The sequence below is a fragment of the Rhinatrema bivittatum genome, chromosome 2, assembly GCF_901001135.1.
Source record: "Rhinatrema bivittatum chromosome 2, aRhiBiv1.1, whole genome shotgun sequence".
Taxonomy (NCBI): domain Eukaryota; kingdom Metazoa; phylum Chordata; class Amphibia; order Gymnophiona; family Rhinatrematidae; genus Rhinatrema; species Rhinatrema bivittatum.
In genome coordinates, this window is record NC_042616.1 from 136307131 (window position 1) to 136324214 (window position 17084).

At 41.1% G+C, this 17084-nt stretch overlaps 1 protein-coding gene across 11 annotated transcripts in view; it reads left to right on the forward strand.

The window, feature by feature from the left end:
• ABI1 (abl interactor 1) overlaps positions 1 to 17084 on the forward strand; it is a 263170-nt gene that overhangs the window by 214424 nt on the left and 31662 nt on the right. For 4 of the 11 annotated variants that reach the window (XM_029588652.1, XM_029588655.1, XM_029588653.1 and 1 more), the window contains 3 exons: positions 5412 to 5512; positions 6800 to 6874; positions 9369 to 9545. In XM_029588652.1, coding sequence (XP_029444512.1) covers positions 5412 to 5512; positions 6800 to 6874; positions 9369 to 9545 — 353 coding nt within the window. The remainder of the gene's footprint in view (positions 1 to 5411; positions 5513 to 6799; positions 6875 to 9368; positions 9546 to 17084) is intronic. The other 7 variants (XM_029588654.1, XM_029588657.1, XM_029588656.1 and 4 more) reach the window with 2 other exon arrangements.

Genomic DNA, 17084 nt, shown 5'->3' on the forward strand with positions numbered 1-17084 from the left:
ACAACAAATGGAATTTGATCAAAATGGTTTACAAATAATTCTAACTTAAATCAAGAATAAAATAACATTCAATTTTTTTTAAGATTGAGGAAATAAAATGCAGTTAGAGCAAAAATATAATCAATAACATATCAATATAAATAAAATGTGTTATCTATAGAATTTAATAAATCTATTTTAATAACACAGACAAAATATATCAACTGAGAAGGAGAAAGAAAAATACCTTGCTTCTTATTCTTTGTTTTTAAACGCTTCTTTAAAAAGATATGTTTTTAATGACTTTTTGAAATCCTTACTATTGTAAATTTGGCGTAGTGAGTTTGGTAGGGCATTCCAATGTATAGATCCTGCGACCGAAAAAGCTCTCTGTCGGGTAACATTTAGTCTAGCTAGTCTTACAGATAGTATATCTAAAAGGTTCTTGTTGGAAGATCTGAGTTCTCTTGAGGGTTTGTAGATTCTTAAAGTAGAACAGAGCCATATGGAATTAGAACTGTTTAATAAAGAGTGAATTATGGTTAGTATCTTGTATAAAATCCGATATTTAATGGGTAATCAATGTAAATGATATAGAATAGGGGAAATATGTTCTTTTAAAGATGTGCCACTGAGAACGCGAGCTGCAGTGTTTTGTATTGACTGCAATGGCTTTATAGTTGCTTCTGGTAGACCCAAATATAGGCCATTGCAATAGTCTAAGCCTGAAAATACCAAAGACTGTAGGTCAGAGCGAAAATCTTGCGCATATAGCAAAGGTTTTAGACGTTCTAATAAGTGCAAGTTAAAGAATGCATTTTTAACCACTTTAGAAATATGACAAGATAATGAAAGAGTAGAATCCAATGTGACTCCTAGATTACGAGTTTGTTTATTGATTGGAATGAGTTTATCAATCATAATATGTGAAGTTGGACTGTTGATTGGGTTCTCCACAAAACTTAATAGGATAATTTCAGGGGTTTTTCGCATTTAATTTAAACAGCTGTGTGCCATCCATTTTTGTATATTTTGTTTTATGTAAATTTGAACTGCAGAAAGGGTTTCTGACCAGGCATACATGATACACAGGACATAGAATACAACAATACAATAATACTGGATTCAAAAAATACCACTAAAATTAGGTCTCTATTAAAATTAAACAAGAACAAGTAATAAAATAAGAGCTCAAGGGCATGCCTGTTAGAATAAATATTTTAACATATTTTTTTTTTCAGAAAGCCTTACAGTCACTCTTATTGAAAAGCTCAACTGGCAGTTCTTTCTAGCCTTGCCACTGAGAAAAACATGGTGGTTAGTAATTTGGAGATGAATCTCCTTAATTGACGGCAACCTTAACAGGTGTGTGTGTACGCAACCAAAGCAAATGTCTGCAAACATAAATTGACACCAAATCGGACCTTTACCCATAAGGGATTTGAATACCAGAGTTACCTTAAAGGTAACTGTTTGGGTTATAGGTAGTCACTGTGACCGTTACAAGATAGGGGACATATGGTCTGTCAATGAACGTGTACTGTTAAGCGTGCTGTGGCATTCTGTAATAAATGCAAAGCCAAACATGACATTTGGGCATCCCCATATAGAGGGAATCTCATTAATCTACTGTTAACAATAAAAGCTTGAATGACCTTGAAAGTTTTTCTAAATAGTCTGCTCATTCTAAGCTTATAAAATGTTGGTATTAATACTGCATGCAGCTGTGGTTTCATAGTCAGTCCAGTACAATCCCGGAAAATGAAAGCAGTACACCATCAATTCGCAATGTTAAAATATTTTATCTTCTCTGTATCCTATCCTTATTTAGCATTAAGCACAATCTCCAGTAGACTCCTTACTTTGTCCCTCCTCCTCTTGCACATGCACACAAAGTACTGCAATGACGTTGTGTTGAAGCAGGAAAGGGCTGTCTTAGAAAGTGCCTTGCAGCACTTAACTACTGCTCTTACAGTGCCAGTTATCTCTGTCCTCAAGTCAGAGGCTCTAAGTGCCGCCTTTAGCAGCGCAGAGCCCTGGCTAGCATGGAGGACATGATACGGAGCCAGGAATGAACCCAGATTGTATGCACTGCTTGAGCACTTAGCTTCTTGGTATACTATACATTTTCTTCATAGCCCAGGCAACCTCTTAAGGGCCACCTCTTCTTTCAGAGTTTGTGCAGTCAATCTTGATATACCACCTTTCTCAAAATCAAAGCAGTTTTATATAAAAATAAATAGATAATACAAAGCACCTCTAGAGCAGTGATTCTCAACCGGTGTGTCGCGGCTCCCAGTGTACCACCGGAGGCCAGGCCGGAGGCGGCTGAAGTGTGGCAAGACCTTGCATGCCGCCAGCAGAGGCCAGGCCAGTGGGGCCGAAGAGCGGAGAGACACTGCGCACTGCCGCCAGATGCCAGGCCAGTAGCGGCTGAAAAGCAGAGGCCAGGCTTATTGTGCCAAACAATAAGAAGAGGCTCCACATGAGCTTGTGTGTGTGAGTGACAGCTTTGTGTGCCTGTGGTAGAATGAGTGAGTGTGTGTGTGGTAGAATGGGTGCCGGGGTGTGTGAGTGGCAACTCTGTGGATTGTGGTAAAATGGGAATAAGAGCATTTGAGTGTGATTGAGAGTGAGACTGGTCGGAGGTTATGTATTTCTGTGAGAGAGAGACAGACTGGTCAGGGAGGTGACTGCTGTGTGTGTGTGTGAGAGACAGACTGGTCAGGGAGGTGACTGGTGTGTGTGAGACGGACTGGTCAGGGAAGGTGAAGTGTGGCTGAGAGAGACAGACTGTATGTGAGTGACTGGTTGTGGGCCCTAAGGAAGAGGACTGTGAGGACAGAGCTTCAGCAGCCCTTGCTGCTTCTGGTGAGTGCTTTTGGCCTGCAAGGGAAAGGAGTAGGACAGTTTCCGGAGAGAGTAAGTAAAGGTGGCTTTTTAAGTTTATTTTTCTTGATTGACTGCCATTTTAATTATTGGGTATTATGTGATGTTTGTTTTGAAATATTTTATTGTTATTTGGACAATTTTTAATTTTTATGAGTTTTTATTTGTTGGATGATGTTCTGTTCATCAGCTGTTTGGTAACATTTATTAATATAATTTTTTCTGTGTGGGGATCTATAGCAGCTTGGCTTATTCTGTTTTCCTAATAGGAAGTGTATTAGTGTTGAGGGCCTGGTTTAATATTTGTAGTATTGCCGTTTCGTAAGTTGGGTTGTTATTGTTTGAGTGTTCCATAATACAGGTGTAACTTTGTGCGGATTAGTTTGTGTGCATTATTGCAGATCTTGGGATTGTGGTAGGTGCTATATTTCTTTTTGCGTTTCTCCAGGTTTGCACTGCATGCAGAATGGCTGTTTTGGTTTTCCATTCATTTGTCTCCATATTTATACTTTGTGGTCTTTCTGTTCTTGGTGAAGGTCAGTTATGGGTGTGTGACCGAGGTGAGGTATTTTACTAGCAAGTAGGCATTTGTATCAATCTTATTTGTTGTGTTTTCTCAATAGGACGTGCATTAGTGGTAAATTACTATCTTTTCATAAGGAGGGGTATTGTGCCTGCTAGTAAAGGGAGTTTGTTTTGCTTTTACTGAGATGTCATCAGAACCAGAATATCTTTTTTGTATGGTGAGTTATATGGGTAATGCCCTGGTTCTGCTCTGCACCCATTGTTGGGGGTCGAGGGGGTTCCTGAGGATGCAGAATGTATATGTTTACATTTAGCTCCATGACTGTCACATGTTCAATGTGTCACAATGTGAGAACCATCTGTCAGGTGTGTCCTGGCCGAAAAAAAAGGTTGAGAACCACTGCTCTAGAGAATAAAATACAATACAATCTAGACATCAATATTACCAAAATTCTAAAAATAAATGAATTCCTTCTTAAGGTATTCTCCTGGATCCAAAAAACGCAAGCTACTCGACTAGAACAAGCACAGTTGAAAGAATCCTCCCAGAGTAATTCTGTAATACTGTAGTGGATCTAGACCAATCGGGAGTGTCTCTGAAGACTTGCGGGGTGAGGGAGACAGCTTGCAAAGTAAAGCTGCAGTGCAGAAACTCAATCGGGCAAATGAAAAGTACAAAGCCAGCCAGCAATTATTTTGGTTTTGAACCAGGAGGTTCTTTTTTTCTCCTCCTCTGTGAGCTTCCAGCTGAATTGGATCCAGGGCTGGGATCTGGTGCCGTGAGTCTTCGTTTGTAAGTTTCTGGTGATATTCTTTCCCCTTGTTTTATAGTCCCTTCTACCTTAGTTTTATCCGCTCATTGCTGTGCCAGTCCTTGGCTAAGGGCCATGCAGCAGTACTTCTGAAACCTCGCTGTTAAGGGCTCTACATCCAGCCACTGAGCGAGGGCCGAGAGTCCTCACCACCAGGAGCTGTGAACATTACTTCAACAGCATCCCCAGCTTCAACTGACCCAGGGGAGTGGAAGACCTGAGCTGGCCTTGGTGTAAATTATTGAAATATTACAGCATCACATTGGCAGTACGAAAATAGTGCGAAGGAGCACATTTTGATTTGTGTTCGATGTGATTTGTAATGGAACCACTTGTGTTATAACTTCAAAACAGGTGCTACATAAACATTTGGTACTTGCTGCTTTAAGAGTCCCATGTATATATTATCAAAGTAAAACACAAAATAGAAGTTTAGAGCTCCCCTTCAAGCCTACTTTAAGATTTTTTCAAATGAGGGGCCCTTAGCTGGGAGCCACACATTGACACATCTGCAGCCTGAAGATTGTCTTGTGGAAACCCTTCATGGATTTCACTGAATCCTTTTTCATGTTCTCAGTAGAAATTGGCTAAAATGTGGTGTTTGCATTGGGTTTCTGTGGAAGGGATTGCTTTCTTCATAAAATTGATTGATTTGACTGTAAACTTGATTTCTATCCTGAGACATACAACAATGAATTTGGGCTCTAGTTATATGAGTAATCTTTGATTGAAAGATGTTGAAAGTAACTATTTACCTAAAATGTGAGGCGCAGGTATGAAAACACTTGGACGTTGGGTTTTTTTTTTTTTAAAGCCCCTAGGCAGAACTGGTTCCACCTGCCAAGGGCTGGAGAGGAGGTCCCCTCTGGAACTAGCAGAGGATTCTTGCAGCTGCAGCACTCGTCCATCCTTTCCTCCTGAGCCTAAGCCAAGGGTGTCTGCTGCTGATGGACAGAAACTTAGGGACAGGGGGGCCCCATAGATTGACTTTTATGTGCCAGCCAATACTCATCAGAATTTTACCTGAAATCCTTGGAAACGAGTGGGACATTAACATTGGTCTACTAGATAGAAACAAAAAGCGAAATGCAGATGAGGTTGATCTGGTTTGATGATCTCCCTGATTACTTAAGCTAAAGCGTGCCTAGCTTTAGCAGAAGTGACCTATGTCTAAATGTAATGAGTTGTGATTTGTTTGTGTTGCAGTGGTAGTAGTGGAGGAAGTGGAAGTCGAGAAAACAGCGGAAGCAGCAGTATTGGCATTCCCATTGCCGTGCCTACCCCTTCTCCACCCACCATCGGGCAAGGTATTCATCTGCTGCTACTGTTGTGTGTCTTTGCATCCTCATGACCAGAAAAGCTTGATCATCTTTCCAACACATCTATTAAAAAAAAAAAAAAATCCCCCTGCTTTTGCTGAAAACGTTTCCTTTATTAAAATGAGATTCGCTGTTACCCACTCGAAATACCTGAACGTAATCTGCTTTGAAGTGACAACAGACTATAAATAAAAAAAAAAAATTAGTCTTGTGAACATTAGCAAGCTGATCAAAAGCAAAATGTGAATATTTGATTTATCCATGCCATTGACAATGCACATTTGTTTTTTTTAATAGCTTATCTTATTACCTGTAACAAGCCCTACTTAGCGATGGGGAGTCTGTTTTAGCACACCATAAAGAAGGAGCAACCTCACTGGCTGAAGTCTTGAACAGCATGAGCAATGCACAGCGTTTTAAAAAATGAATGTGCACCAGTTCCGCTCCCCTCTGGCATCCCACCCCCCTTTTTTAAAATTTTTTTTTTACTTTTATCCATAACTTTTCCCCTTTTCTCAATCTGAACCAGCCCTTACTTGGACTGCATACCTTAAGCCTTCCTTCATAGGTACCCATCATTATTTTTAATCTGTATTCTCTTCCCCCCACCCCAACTCTGCCGAGAGCAAACTTTTTGGAATGGCAGGTTTTAAATGCTTTAAAATAAACACCCCTTTATCTGTCCCAACCATTGCTGCAATAATCCTTTGGCAAAGGGCCACCGACCGTGGCCTCTCAAAATCCACACACCTGCACCTGACCTAGGTTTCTGGGACTTCCTCCACCCGGGGGCTGTGCATGTTGTCCGTTTGTTGTTGTGCTGACGGGCTTGAATGAAAGAGAACATCTCAATGGACTGCTTGACAATAGCATCTGCTCTATTTCAGCTGAGAAACACACTAAAGGAACAAGTCTAAATGTTTAATTTCAAAAGCGGCCATAATTTCAACTTCCAATGTGTATCTACTAAACTTTTAATAAAGTACAAAATGTAGACTGCAAGCGAGGCACCCAAATTACATTTCTCTTTTGGAACAATTTCAAAATAGTCTTATCTGCCATACATGTGATCTTGATGTGAGTTTTCATTGATGAACATTTAAAACCTTTTAAAAATGACCTTATTAGGTGCCTGTATGTACCTGGAATTGACTCATTTCATACTTTTTCGCAAGCTCCAAAAGAAACCGGCACTGCCTGAAATTTTTGTCTGAAAGGGCTTAACTACTATTGTACATATTTTATCCTAACTAGAAATATAAACTATTTTATTAGCACAAAATGTGGCTCCGGCTCTTCCTCCGCCAGCCCCACCATTGCCACCGGCATCCCTGATGGGCGGTAAGATAGGTGAGACTTGTCTGTCCTGGAGATATTGCTGTCAGTTTGCTCAATCAGTTTAATTTTTTTCTTATGCTAATGGGTGGATTAATGAGATTTGCCTTTACAATGGGATACTTTTGATTGGCATGAGGAATTGTAAGCAAATCTAATCAAAACTAATTTCTTGTGGTGAAAGGACTCTGAAAGCGAAAACTTGATGGAGAGCATGAGATTGTTCTGTGGCTGTGACATTGCAAAGCCTCCCATTCCTTTTGATTTGTGAGACTTTTCAGTTTGTTTTTTTTCTATAGAGTAAGTATGCCTTGTTTTTTTGGTGCAAGTGCTCTTTTGGCAGGAAAGACGTGGGCAGCTGTAAGCATGGAGCAAGTTCAGCTTTAAAGTTGCTGCCTTTGCTAACAACCTTTTTTTCCCCCCAAAAGGAACATATGGAAGTGGGTCAAGACTAAAGGACCATCATTCCCAGCTCTTGGATTTGTTAAAAAATGTGTATAGTTATGCTGCACACATGCACTTAGACGGTTCATGCACTTACATGGTGTTTCTCCTAAGGGAAAAGTAGTTTTGTTTTTAGGTAGTTTGTTGTAAGGACACATTTACCTTATGGAGCTTAGAAGTAAAGGCTTAGAGGCAGGGCCATTGCAAGGGGTGTGCCAGGCTGGGAGGCGCCATGCTGCCCCCTAGCAGTGCCAGCCCAGAAGCAAAGGTGTGCTCTTGGCCTGTGGAGCTGCTCTCAGCTCTCAGGTTTGTCTGTGTCGTCGGGGGGGGGGGGGGAATTGCTCCTCTCCCCCCCCCTCTCTATTGGGCCAGCTGCATCATCAGAGAAGGGCCTCCATCCTCCCACCGCCTGGGACACTGGTATGTCTAGTGGTGATCTTGCTTGGGGGTTTCCTCTTGTACATTGCTGTGCAGAGGAAATAAGGCAGAAAGAGCTGACCTAATGACCGTTTTAGCTCTTGATTGTTATGTGGAGAACAGAAAGAGGGAGTAATTCAAGGAGCTGTGTTCATTGTCTTATTTGTGAGCAAGGGTGTTGCATAAAGTGACTACTCGAGAGCAGTCTGGTGGCTAGGGGAGAGCTTCTTAAAAGCATGTTACTATGAGAGCTACCTACAATAGCATTAACATGTAGTCCTGTGAGAGGCAATTCTCCCCACTACATGATGGTGCTGAGGCACAACTGCTGCTGGGCTAGGTTCAAGAGAAGCAAATTGAGTGCCAGCCACATTCCCATGATATTAGAGGCTTTAATCTGGGTAAATCCTTGTACACTTTCCTTCTCTGCACTCTTCAAGAAAAGTGACTAATAGCACTGGATTGATTTTACCAATTTCAAAACATACATGAGTGGATGCACACAGATGTTAAAGCATTAAGCCATAGAATCTGTATTTTTGAGTAAAATAGAAATTTTCATTAATAGACAGCTTTATACCCTGTACTCTCCTCTCTTGCTCTTGTCATGTGGACAGCTCTATCAGATGTATGCAGCATGGACCTGCTGTTAATATCACATCTAAGACTCACTTCGAGCTAAAACAGACTGCAGTTCATCATACATAATGCATACTGCACACAGCCAGCAGGGACAGCCTGAGTACTGCATGTTTGTCTCTGTATACAGGGCAAAGTGAATGCTTTCATTATCGAGATAAATTGATCAAGATAGGAGAGCCAGTAAGAAAAGTGTACAAGGAAAACATCACTGTGACTTTCTTGATTGAGCATGACTTTTGCACATCTAACATCAGCTCCCCTTCTGGTGGATGGGCTTATTAAAGCTTTTTAGTGATATTGTACACAGTGTATTGTCCAGATCTTCCTTGCTGTGCAAACATAGAGAAACCCGTTCATCAGAACCCAAAGTTCCATTTCCAAAATGATTTGCATACGTAAACAAGGATTTTTTAAGGTCTGTTTTATTACTAGAATAGGTTCTATGCTGCTAATTTTGTTTTTGCTTTATTCTTTATAATGGTACAATAAATATTCCACACTAGGGGAAAAAAAATCTTAAGCATGTCCCACAGTCCCAAACTGTTACAGAGCACCAATGACATGCTGTTGTATTTGCATATAACTATAATGACTGATACTTTATTTGCATATTTTATGCATTTAAAATTTTTTTTTTTATTATAATGGTCTTTTTTTCCCCTGCCCTTCCTATTCCTCAGGTTACTGCAATTTGACTATTCATCTTTTTTAATTTGACATGCGAGCCAAATTGACATAAGCCTTGCTTTTTAATTGGGGCTGAGGCAAAAGGTGGTGGACAGGTTAAGAGTAATACGGTAGGAGACATATCAATGACAGAAATCACTAATTGTGAAACATTTTACCAATATTTTGAGGTATTGGATATTTTCATCTAGAGCAGGTTTGAAGCTAACAAGTTTTTGTTTTCTTCAGTTGCAAGGCTTTGGTCTGTTTTCTGCACTCGGTACTAAATCATGCAATGCTCAAGTCCTCTGTGTGGTTCCTTTTGGCTAATTCTTTTCAGCTGGCCCTGGTTCAACTCCTGGTTCCCAGTATGGCACAATGACTAGGCAAATCTCGCGACACAACTCCACCACTTCTTCGGCCTCCTCTGGTGGATACAGACGGACTCCCTCTGTGACTTCTCAATTTTCTGCTCAACCTCATGTTAACGGCGGGCCTCTCTATTCTCAAAACTCAAGTAAGCCTCTGTGCTTTGCATGCTTGCTGCAGGAATTCTATGGTTGCTGTTGTATACTTTGTGTACAATGTATGCCATTTTATCAGTGATAGGCAACAACCAGCACACCTCTAACAGATTTCAAAAAGGAATAATGCTGAATGTAGTTCTAACAATGCATTTAACTATATTATATTGATTAGCTTAAATAATATATTAAAGCAACAGTAGTCAACTAGCAAGTTTCTTGGTTCTGTTTCTACCTTTCTAGATCTTATTCCTTGATCTCCTTTCTTTTGTATCCTAATTATTTTTCCTTGAATTTTCACACTTTGCTGCAATTCAAGGTCTTCAGCTATAATTATATCCAGAAGTGCCACTTTCATAAATTTCTCTTCCTGAATCTACACTTCAGCTCTCTCTGCTTTATTCATACTTTACGCTTTTGCATTATCTCTGCATTTAGTTCTTATGGGTATCTGCACACTATTGCCCTAATTTACTTCTCTCCATAATTGTGGGATATGTTAAGGAGGAGCTCCCAAAAAGTTTAAAAATGTATTTCTCCTCAGAAGTGAAATCAAAATGAAAGAGGGATCCTAATTTTTATTGGCAATTGAAATGCCTAAGCATTAGGGATGTACATTTTGTTTAAAACGAATAAGGAATCTGAACTGAGAGAACCTTTTTTTTGGTTCAGTTTGTTTTAAACTAAATGAATTCCTGAGGGTGCTGAAAAATCTGAAAACGTTTTCAGTTGTTTCAGGAAATAATAGTATATACTATTTGTAAATAGTGCATGCTATTATTTCACAAAACAAAACCCCCCAATGAAACAAAATTTGGCCACACCCCTCACCAATGAAATGAACCAAACAAACATTTTTCTGTGCACACCCCTATTAAACATTTAATTTTTGTTTTAAAACAAGCCTACAACTAATAGCTATTAGATTCTGACAATCATGCACATTGTAGTAAATATGCATGGGTTTATCATTGCCAGTGTTACCTATCTGTGACGTCTACCTACACAATTGTGGGCAAACTATACTGGCACGCAGATTGGTATTACATTATTAGTGACCCAGAGGAAAGCAGACCAATTAAAAAAAATGCTTCTTCAAGCAATACAAACTATATGTTGAACTTGGTATGCATAGATAGCATCTGATTTTACCATCACCATTTTTTTTTAATACATTGTAATCCGATCCACCAGTTCCTCATAGGATAGTGAAATTACTAAAAATATTCAGTGGTGCCTTATTAGGCATCAAGCTACAGAAACCTGATCATCTTAGCAGGGAAACTGTGCTAAAATATCAAATCTTCCCTTTGTGTAGTTTTAAATTCTCCTCTTATCTTTCCATAACAGCCACTATAAACATTGTCCACGATACATGTATTTTAGTATTGATGTATTTACAAACAGTAGTATCACTTCTTAGTCTCCTGCATAAAAAACAACTTTTGCTTCTCATATGTCCATGAATAAATAGCACTGAAGTTGATCTGAACTAGCCAGAAGAGCTTTTCAGCAGCTTGGGCAGGTAATATGAACCAAATGGCTCTAGATATTTGGCCATTTACAAAGTTTAGGAATTTTAGAAGACCATATTAAAAATTTTCCTTAGCCTAATGTAGTTCTATGCTGTATGTTTTCAACCCCTTTTCGGTACATAAGTTGAGTAACCATTATTTTTTTCTATCATGCTATTTTATCTCTCAAATGTGTGTGAATTTATATTTCTCCAAAGATTAGTGGATCCCTAGTCAAAGTGTCATGTGACCACCGTGTACACCAACAGATATTTCCAGAGCTTTCTTACAGAGGCCTGAAGGTTTTGTTCTGGTCATGCTCTGGGCTTCATATATGTTGATTACTGCACAGCTGTTTTCAGTTTGTTTACCCCTTTGATGCATCCCCTTTGGCTCCCTCTTTGGTGCTTAGCAAATATTGTCTGCTCCTCAGAATGTTTTCCTCCAGTAGCCTTCCCTAGTGGCATGTTAGTACATTTTATTGATTCTTTGTCATTAATACTCTACTGGATGCCATGGCTATTTTTATTCAGTAGTTCCTCACTTTTATGGGCCTCTCCATGCATTCTTTTTCTTCCACTAAGCCTCTTTCCATAAAGAGAATTTGTCCATTGTCTTGTCTCATTAATTTTCCTCATATGGCAGAGAAGCAGATCAGTGGCTGTAAAAGATTTCCCAAGAACACTCAGTAGGTGTCCATCATATTGAGTGCTGCAAATGTTTGGGGATGGCTCACATCTGTCTGCGTGACCTGCTCCAGGCGGTCACCAAGAAGGATTTGGGCTTCGAAATACAGACTTTGTTTTGCTTTTCAGTGAATTTAAGCCCAACAAGAAGCTGGCATTGAAGGCTTTGACACAAGACCCAGGGAGCCAGCCATAGATATGCTGATGGCTAGGCCTCGCAGCAAATGCCCTCAACCTCTTTGGTGCCTTGCATCAAGTGTATGTCTGAGATTCTAGCCAAACCTCAATCATCCCTCAGGTCAAGAGGGAGAGGATTTCAGAAACTTGAGATAAATAGACAAGGGCCAATGCCAAGCCTCATGCGGCGGCACTGATGTTAGTAGGGCTCTGAAGTGGTGATTGGCTGCAAGCACTTGGACATAGTTGAGCTTCCACATGCTCTGAAGCAGCCATGCCTAGAGCCTAAGAGGTCCATATTCAGATGCTGTGCAGCTTGGTAAGTTAGATAAACCTATCTGGCTAATTTATCCTATATATTCAGTGGTACGGCCACGCCTCTAAATGTATCTGACTATCCTAAATGTTGCTGGATAAGATTATCTAGCTAAACTTAGGACAGGTCTATAGGAGACCCAGATTTAGTTGGTAACATATCCGGCTAACTCTGAATATCATAGTTAGCTGGATAACTTATCTGGCTAACTCAGCTTCTCCCAGTTGTGCCCCCAGAATGCCCATGACTTATCTAGCCAAATTTTAGCTGGATAAATATTTATCCGGCTAGAATATAGCCGTATTAGTGCCTAAAGATTCATTTAACCTGATAAGTTTGAAGTTATCTGGTTAAATGCTTCTGAATATGGACCTAAAACTGTACTTGCTAAGCAGACTGGATGGATCATTTTGGGTTTTATCTGCTATCAATAATGAGGTCCATATTCAATTTTAGTTTGGATAGCAAAGTTAGTCAGGTAAACTTATCTGGCTAACTTTGGAAATATTGCAATCACACTTTTAAATATAGCAGAGTGCCCTAAAGTTAGCCAGATAACTTTTTATCCCGCTAACTTTTAGGACAGCTCGGTGGTGCAACCAGCCTTAGCCAGATAAGTTTTTAGGATTAACTCTGAATATCGGACTTAGCTGTATAACTTCTCTGGAATGCCCCTGGAATCCCTTGTTTTATCTGGCTAAAGTTTAGCTGGATAATAGATCTGGTTAAAATGCCCAAATAAGTGCCCAAATAGTTATTTAGCTGGAAAACAGGCGAGTTATCCACAATGCTAACTCTGATTTTTGAAAGGTTATGTGTGAAAAAAATTTTTTGTGCAGTTCTTTTTATAAAGCTGAGTTCAAATGTGTACACTGTGCGCCAGTATAATGCAAATATCTGGATTTCTTGTGCACGCTGTTTTGCTGTGTGGATGTCCACAGCTTAGAGGGAACAATAGTTATCCAGCTAAATGCCTCTAAGTATGGACCTTCATGTTACTAAGTACTTCCTGTACTCAAGAGAGTTATCAAGGACTTTTGAATTGTCTAAGAGCCCTGCCTAAGCTGACTGTTGTTCCAAGCAAACCTTAAACAAAAAAACAGCAATCCCTTCAAAAACATCAAAACAATAAAAAAAATAAAATAAACAAGGGGGATACCTGTAAATATATATCTCATAAAAAAAAAATCTCGGCATTATTAAATTAGTGTACAGCCTCTCGCCACGCAATGGGTCACAAGCGGTATCATGTGCTGGTTCTTTCAGTACTCACAATTAATATATCCAAAAATTATTTATTTCAAAAAAATTGATACACTCAAAAAGTAACATATACACTTCCTAACCCAAGAAAAACTCTAAACAAAAATGAAGAAACTCATCTTAAAAATTCGCCGATGACAACCTCAGTGTTGACTCCAGAAATGGAACACATGACGTGCTCACATTTTGGCGGACTGCACCGCCTGCCTCAGGGGTGACCAATTGAACAGATATTTAAATATGCTTTGCAAAGCTTATACATCAGTTCAAAACCTGCAGTGTTCCTTGCTTTGTCTAGCACCCAGCACCTCCTCAACTTTCCCCTTTCCAAGCTTCCTTCTTTGAACTCTTCCAGCCTCTGTCTTATCTCCGGTCTGAGTGAGACAGGAATAGTGTGCATTGAGCAATGGATGTGACTCATTCTAAGTGTTGGGAGCAGCAGCAGTGGAGGAGCTCTGAGGTAGCCAAGGTCTCTGAGATAGCTGCCCATACCACACCAGCTTCTCCCTTCTTCTGGACTTTTTATTTAGAGGGAATTTCCTATTGTGATGAGTTCATATTCAGGGCTGGATAAAGGCAACAATTGCCTATAGGCAGTGGGGGGGGGGGGGGGGGGGGGGGGGAGGGGTGTTATCCTTCCCTTTCCTGCGGAGGAGAGGGGCAAGATGGGTCCTTCCTGCCAAAATCACATTCCCCCTCCTTCCTCACCTCCAAGTTGCTGTGTCTGAAGTTGAAGAAAAAGCAGTGTGGGGCCTTCAGCAGCCCTCACGGTACTGATGGAGCCTGCGATGCTCTGCTCTTAGCACGGGTTTCTATGGTAACAGGAAACCTGTGCAGGAAGGGGTGGAGTGCTGCAAGATCCATCGGCGTGTGAAGGCCCCCCCCCCTCACTGCTTTTTCATCTTTAGGCTAGAGGAGAGAAACTGTGCCGTGGCTGCAGGCTCAGATTTAGGCATGGTAGCTGTGGTGACATTCTGGCACCTATAAAAACTTGGTGCCAGAAACACTTGCCTGTGTCTAAATCTGGGCCTGTTCATATGTGTGTCTGTGCCATCTCTTCCTTAATTTTGGAAGAAATTGTTGGGGTTTTCAATGCTTTCCTTATTCCTCCTTTTGACTGAGTCCTTTCCATGACCATATTGCCTGCCACATGGAGGTTAGTATATTACACGACAATTTGTTAATGTAGGTGTGCCTAGGGCTTGAAAAGGTTGGGAAACACTGATTTAGCTTCTTTAGTCTTGCAAATTTCCAGCCTGAGTCAGTACATTCTTGGCTCTACCCCCTCCTTGATACGTCATAGAAGATTCAGTCTGAGGAGTGGATGAACGCGAGATTCCTTATTTTGTTGACAGTATTACTGAAGTGGACTGTCCTCCAGACCTCCTCTCTCAGTCCTCTTTCTAACCAGCAGGATTTGTATTCCAGCTGAGAATACTTCCTTTTCCATTTCTCTACGTTCTCATCTCATCTGCCCATGCACACCCCAATGAGGGAACTTGGTTCCTTCCAACAAGCCCTCTTATCTGTATTTGTGCCTTCAGTAGCTACAGTAAGGCTAGCCTATCTGAGGCTTTGTGCATTCAGTTTTTTGCACCAAACTCATGGAAAAATAGCCCCCAGGACTTGCACAAGGAAACCTGTTGCTCTTCTTTTTGAAAAAGAATCAAAACCTGGCTATGTAGTGAAGCCTTCTCCTGAACATGTATTTCCACCAGTCTTACTGCTAGTTATCCCCCTTAACTATGAAAACAGTATTCTGCTTTTATGTGCTATGTTTCTCTTGTTGCTGGGCATCCTCCTTTATACTGTGAAAAAAAATGTACATTGTGTATTGCTACCTATACAGTTTTGCATTATTCAAATCCCAGTTTTGTTTTTGTCCCTTTGCTAAACACCCCCCACCCCAATATATGTACTGCAATTCACACCTTTCTTTGTAATCTGCCTACTGCTTTCCTAGGAAAAGGCAGAGTATCACATGGAAATTAATAAATGAATACAAAAGATGGCTGTTTTGTTTGGCATGCATGTGCGGATTGGCCTATGGATTTTATAATATGCATGCGCCGGCACACGCACTTTATAAAATCTGCTCGTCCGCGTGCACTTTTAAAATCTACCCCTTAGTGCTTCCAGGATGTGAGTCAAAGACTCTGGAACGTTTTGAGAGAAAGCATTGCTTTAGTCTCATATGCATCTTACCAAATCTACATGATCGAATATCTGCATATATTGTACTCCTACCTCAAAAGACATAGGATTCTAAAGCCCTTTAAGTAATTCATGTGTTTCTTTACTTGGACCAGTGACTTGAGCTCATCTGAAGTAGGGAGAGATGAATTATTGCAAGCCAGCATATGGATGTTGGTGTCACTGGGGTTCATCAAACTACCCTAAGTAAAGCCGACACTTCATTTGGAGTGCATATGAGCTCTGCTAAACAAGATGGTTCAAAATATCCAGATACCTTCTGGGAAGCTTGATGCAGTCATACCACCATTTAGGACTGTAACCACCACTTCATGCAGGCTACTCCAGTGCCTACTTGAAAGCCCAATTCTGTCATGTTGTTTGCTGCTCTCTGCTGTAACTGCTGCTTCTTGCAGGTTATCCCCATGCATCTTTTCCATCCTCTTATCACAAGAAATTCTTTGGGCTTATCTCATTCTTTTTACGAATTTTGTTGCTGGTTTTGTCTCCACCACCTGCTCTGGGATTCCATTCCATGGCTCTACCATCCTTTTTGTGAAATATTTTCAAATGATGCTTCTGAGCCCTATTCCTTTGAGCCTCCTCCTTTGTTTTAGAGCAATGTTTCTCACAGGACAAGCAGGATGGTTGTCCTCACAAATGGGTGACATCGAGGATGGAGCCCACCACGGAAAACTTCTGTCAAAGTTTAAACAGAACTTTGACTGGCCCCTACTGGGCATGCCCAGCAAGGCACTGACCCTGCAGCCAGCAGGGGTCTCCCTTCAGTCTTCTTTTTTCCGCGCAGCAGTTGCCACGCGGTGAAAGGAGCTCTCTAACCACGTTCCTGACAGGAATTTGGAAGTTAACTTCCTATGAAAATTTGCCCCTCAGGGGTCTCCCTTCGACAAATTTTTAGTCATCTTACGGAACCCGGTAAGTTTTTTGCCTTTTTCCATCGACTACCGTCGATTTTGGCCCTTGAGGCCTGTTGGCACTTACCGATCCCCAGCCTAAATTTTGGCTTCAGGCCATGGCAACGGGGTTCCGCCGTTGTCCGGATTGTACCCGGACTATGTCCATCACAGACCCCCACAGGGTTTGTGTAATGTGTTTGGGTAGTGAGCATGATGTCCTGACTTGCACCAAATGTGCCTTAATGACACCCAAGGGTCGCAAAGCCAGGATGGAGAAGATGGGGCTCCTCTTCCATGCACCCACCCCAACGCCATCGATAGCATCGACGTCATCGGAACCGGCACCGTCGAAGTTGTACCATCATCGTCAACCCTCCGGTGACCGTCCGCCATCGATCGCTTCTCGGCCGTCGACTCCCGTCCCTTCCCCGGATGGGCGAGGGGATCGGAAGGAAAAGCACCGCCA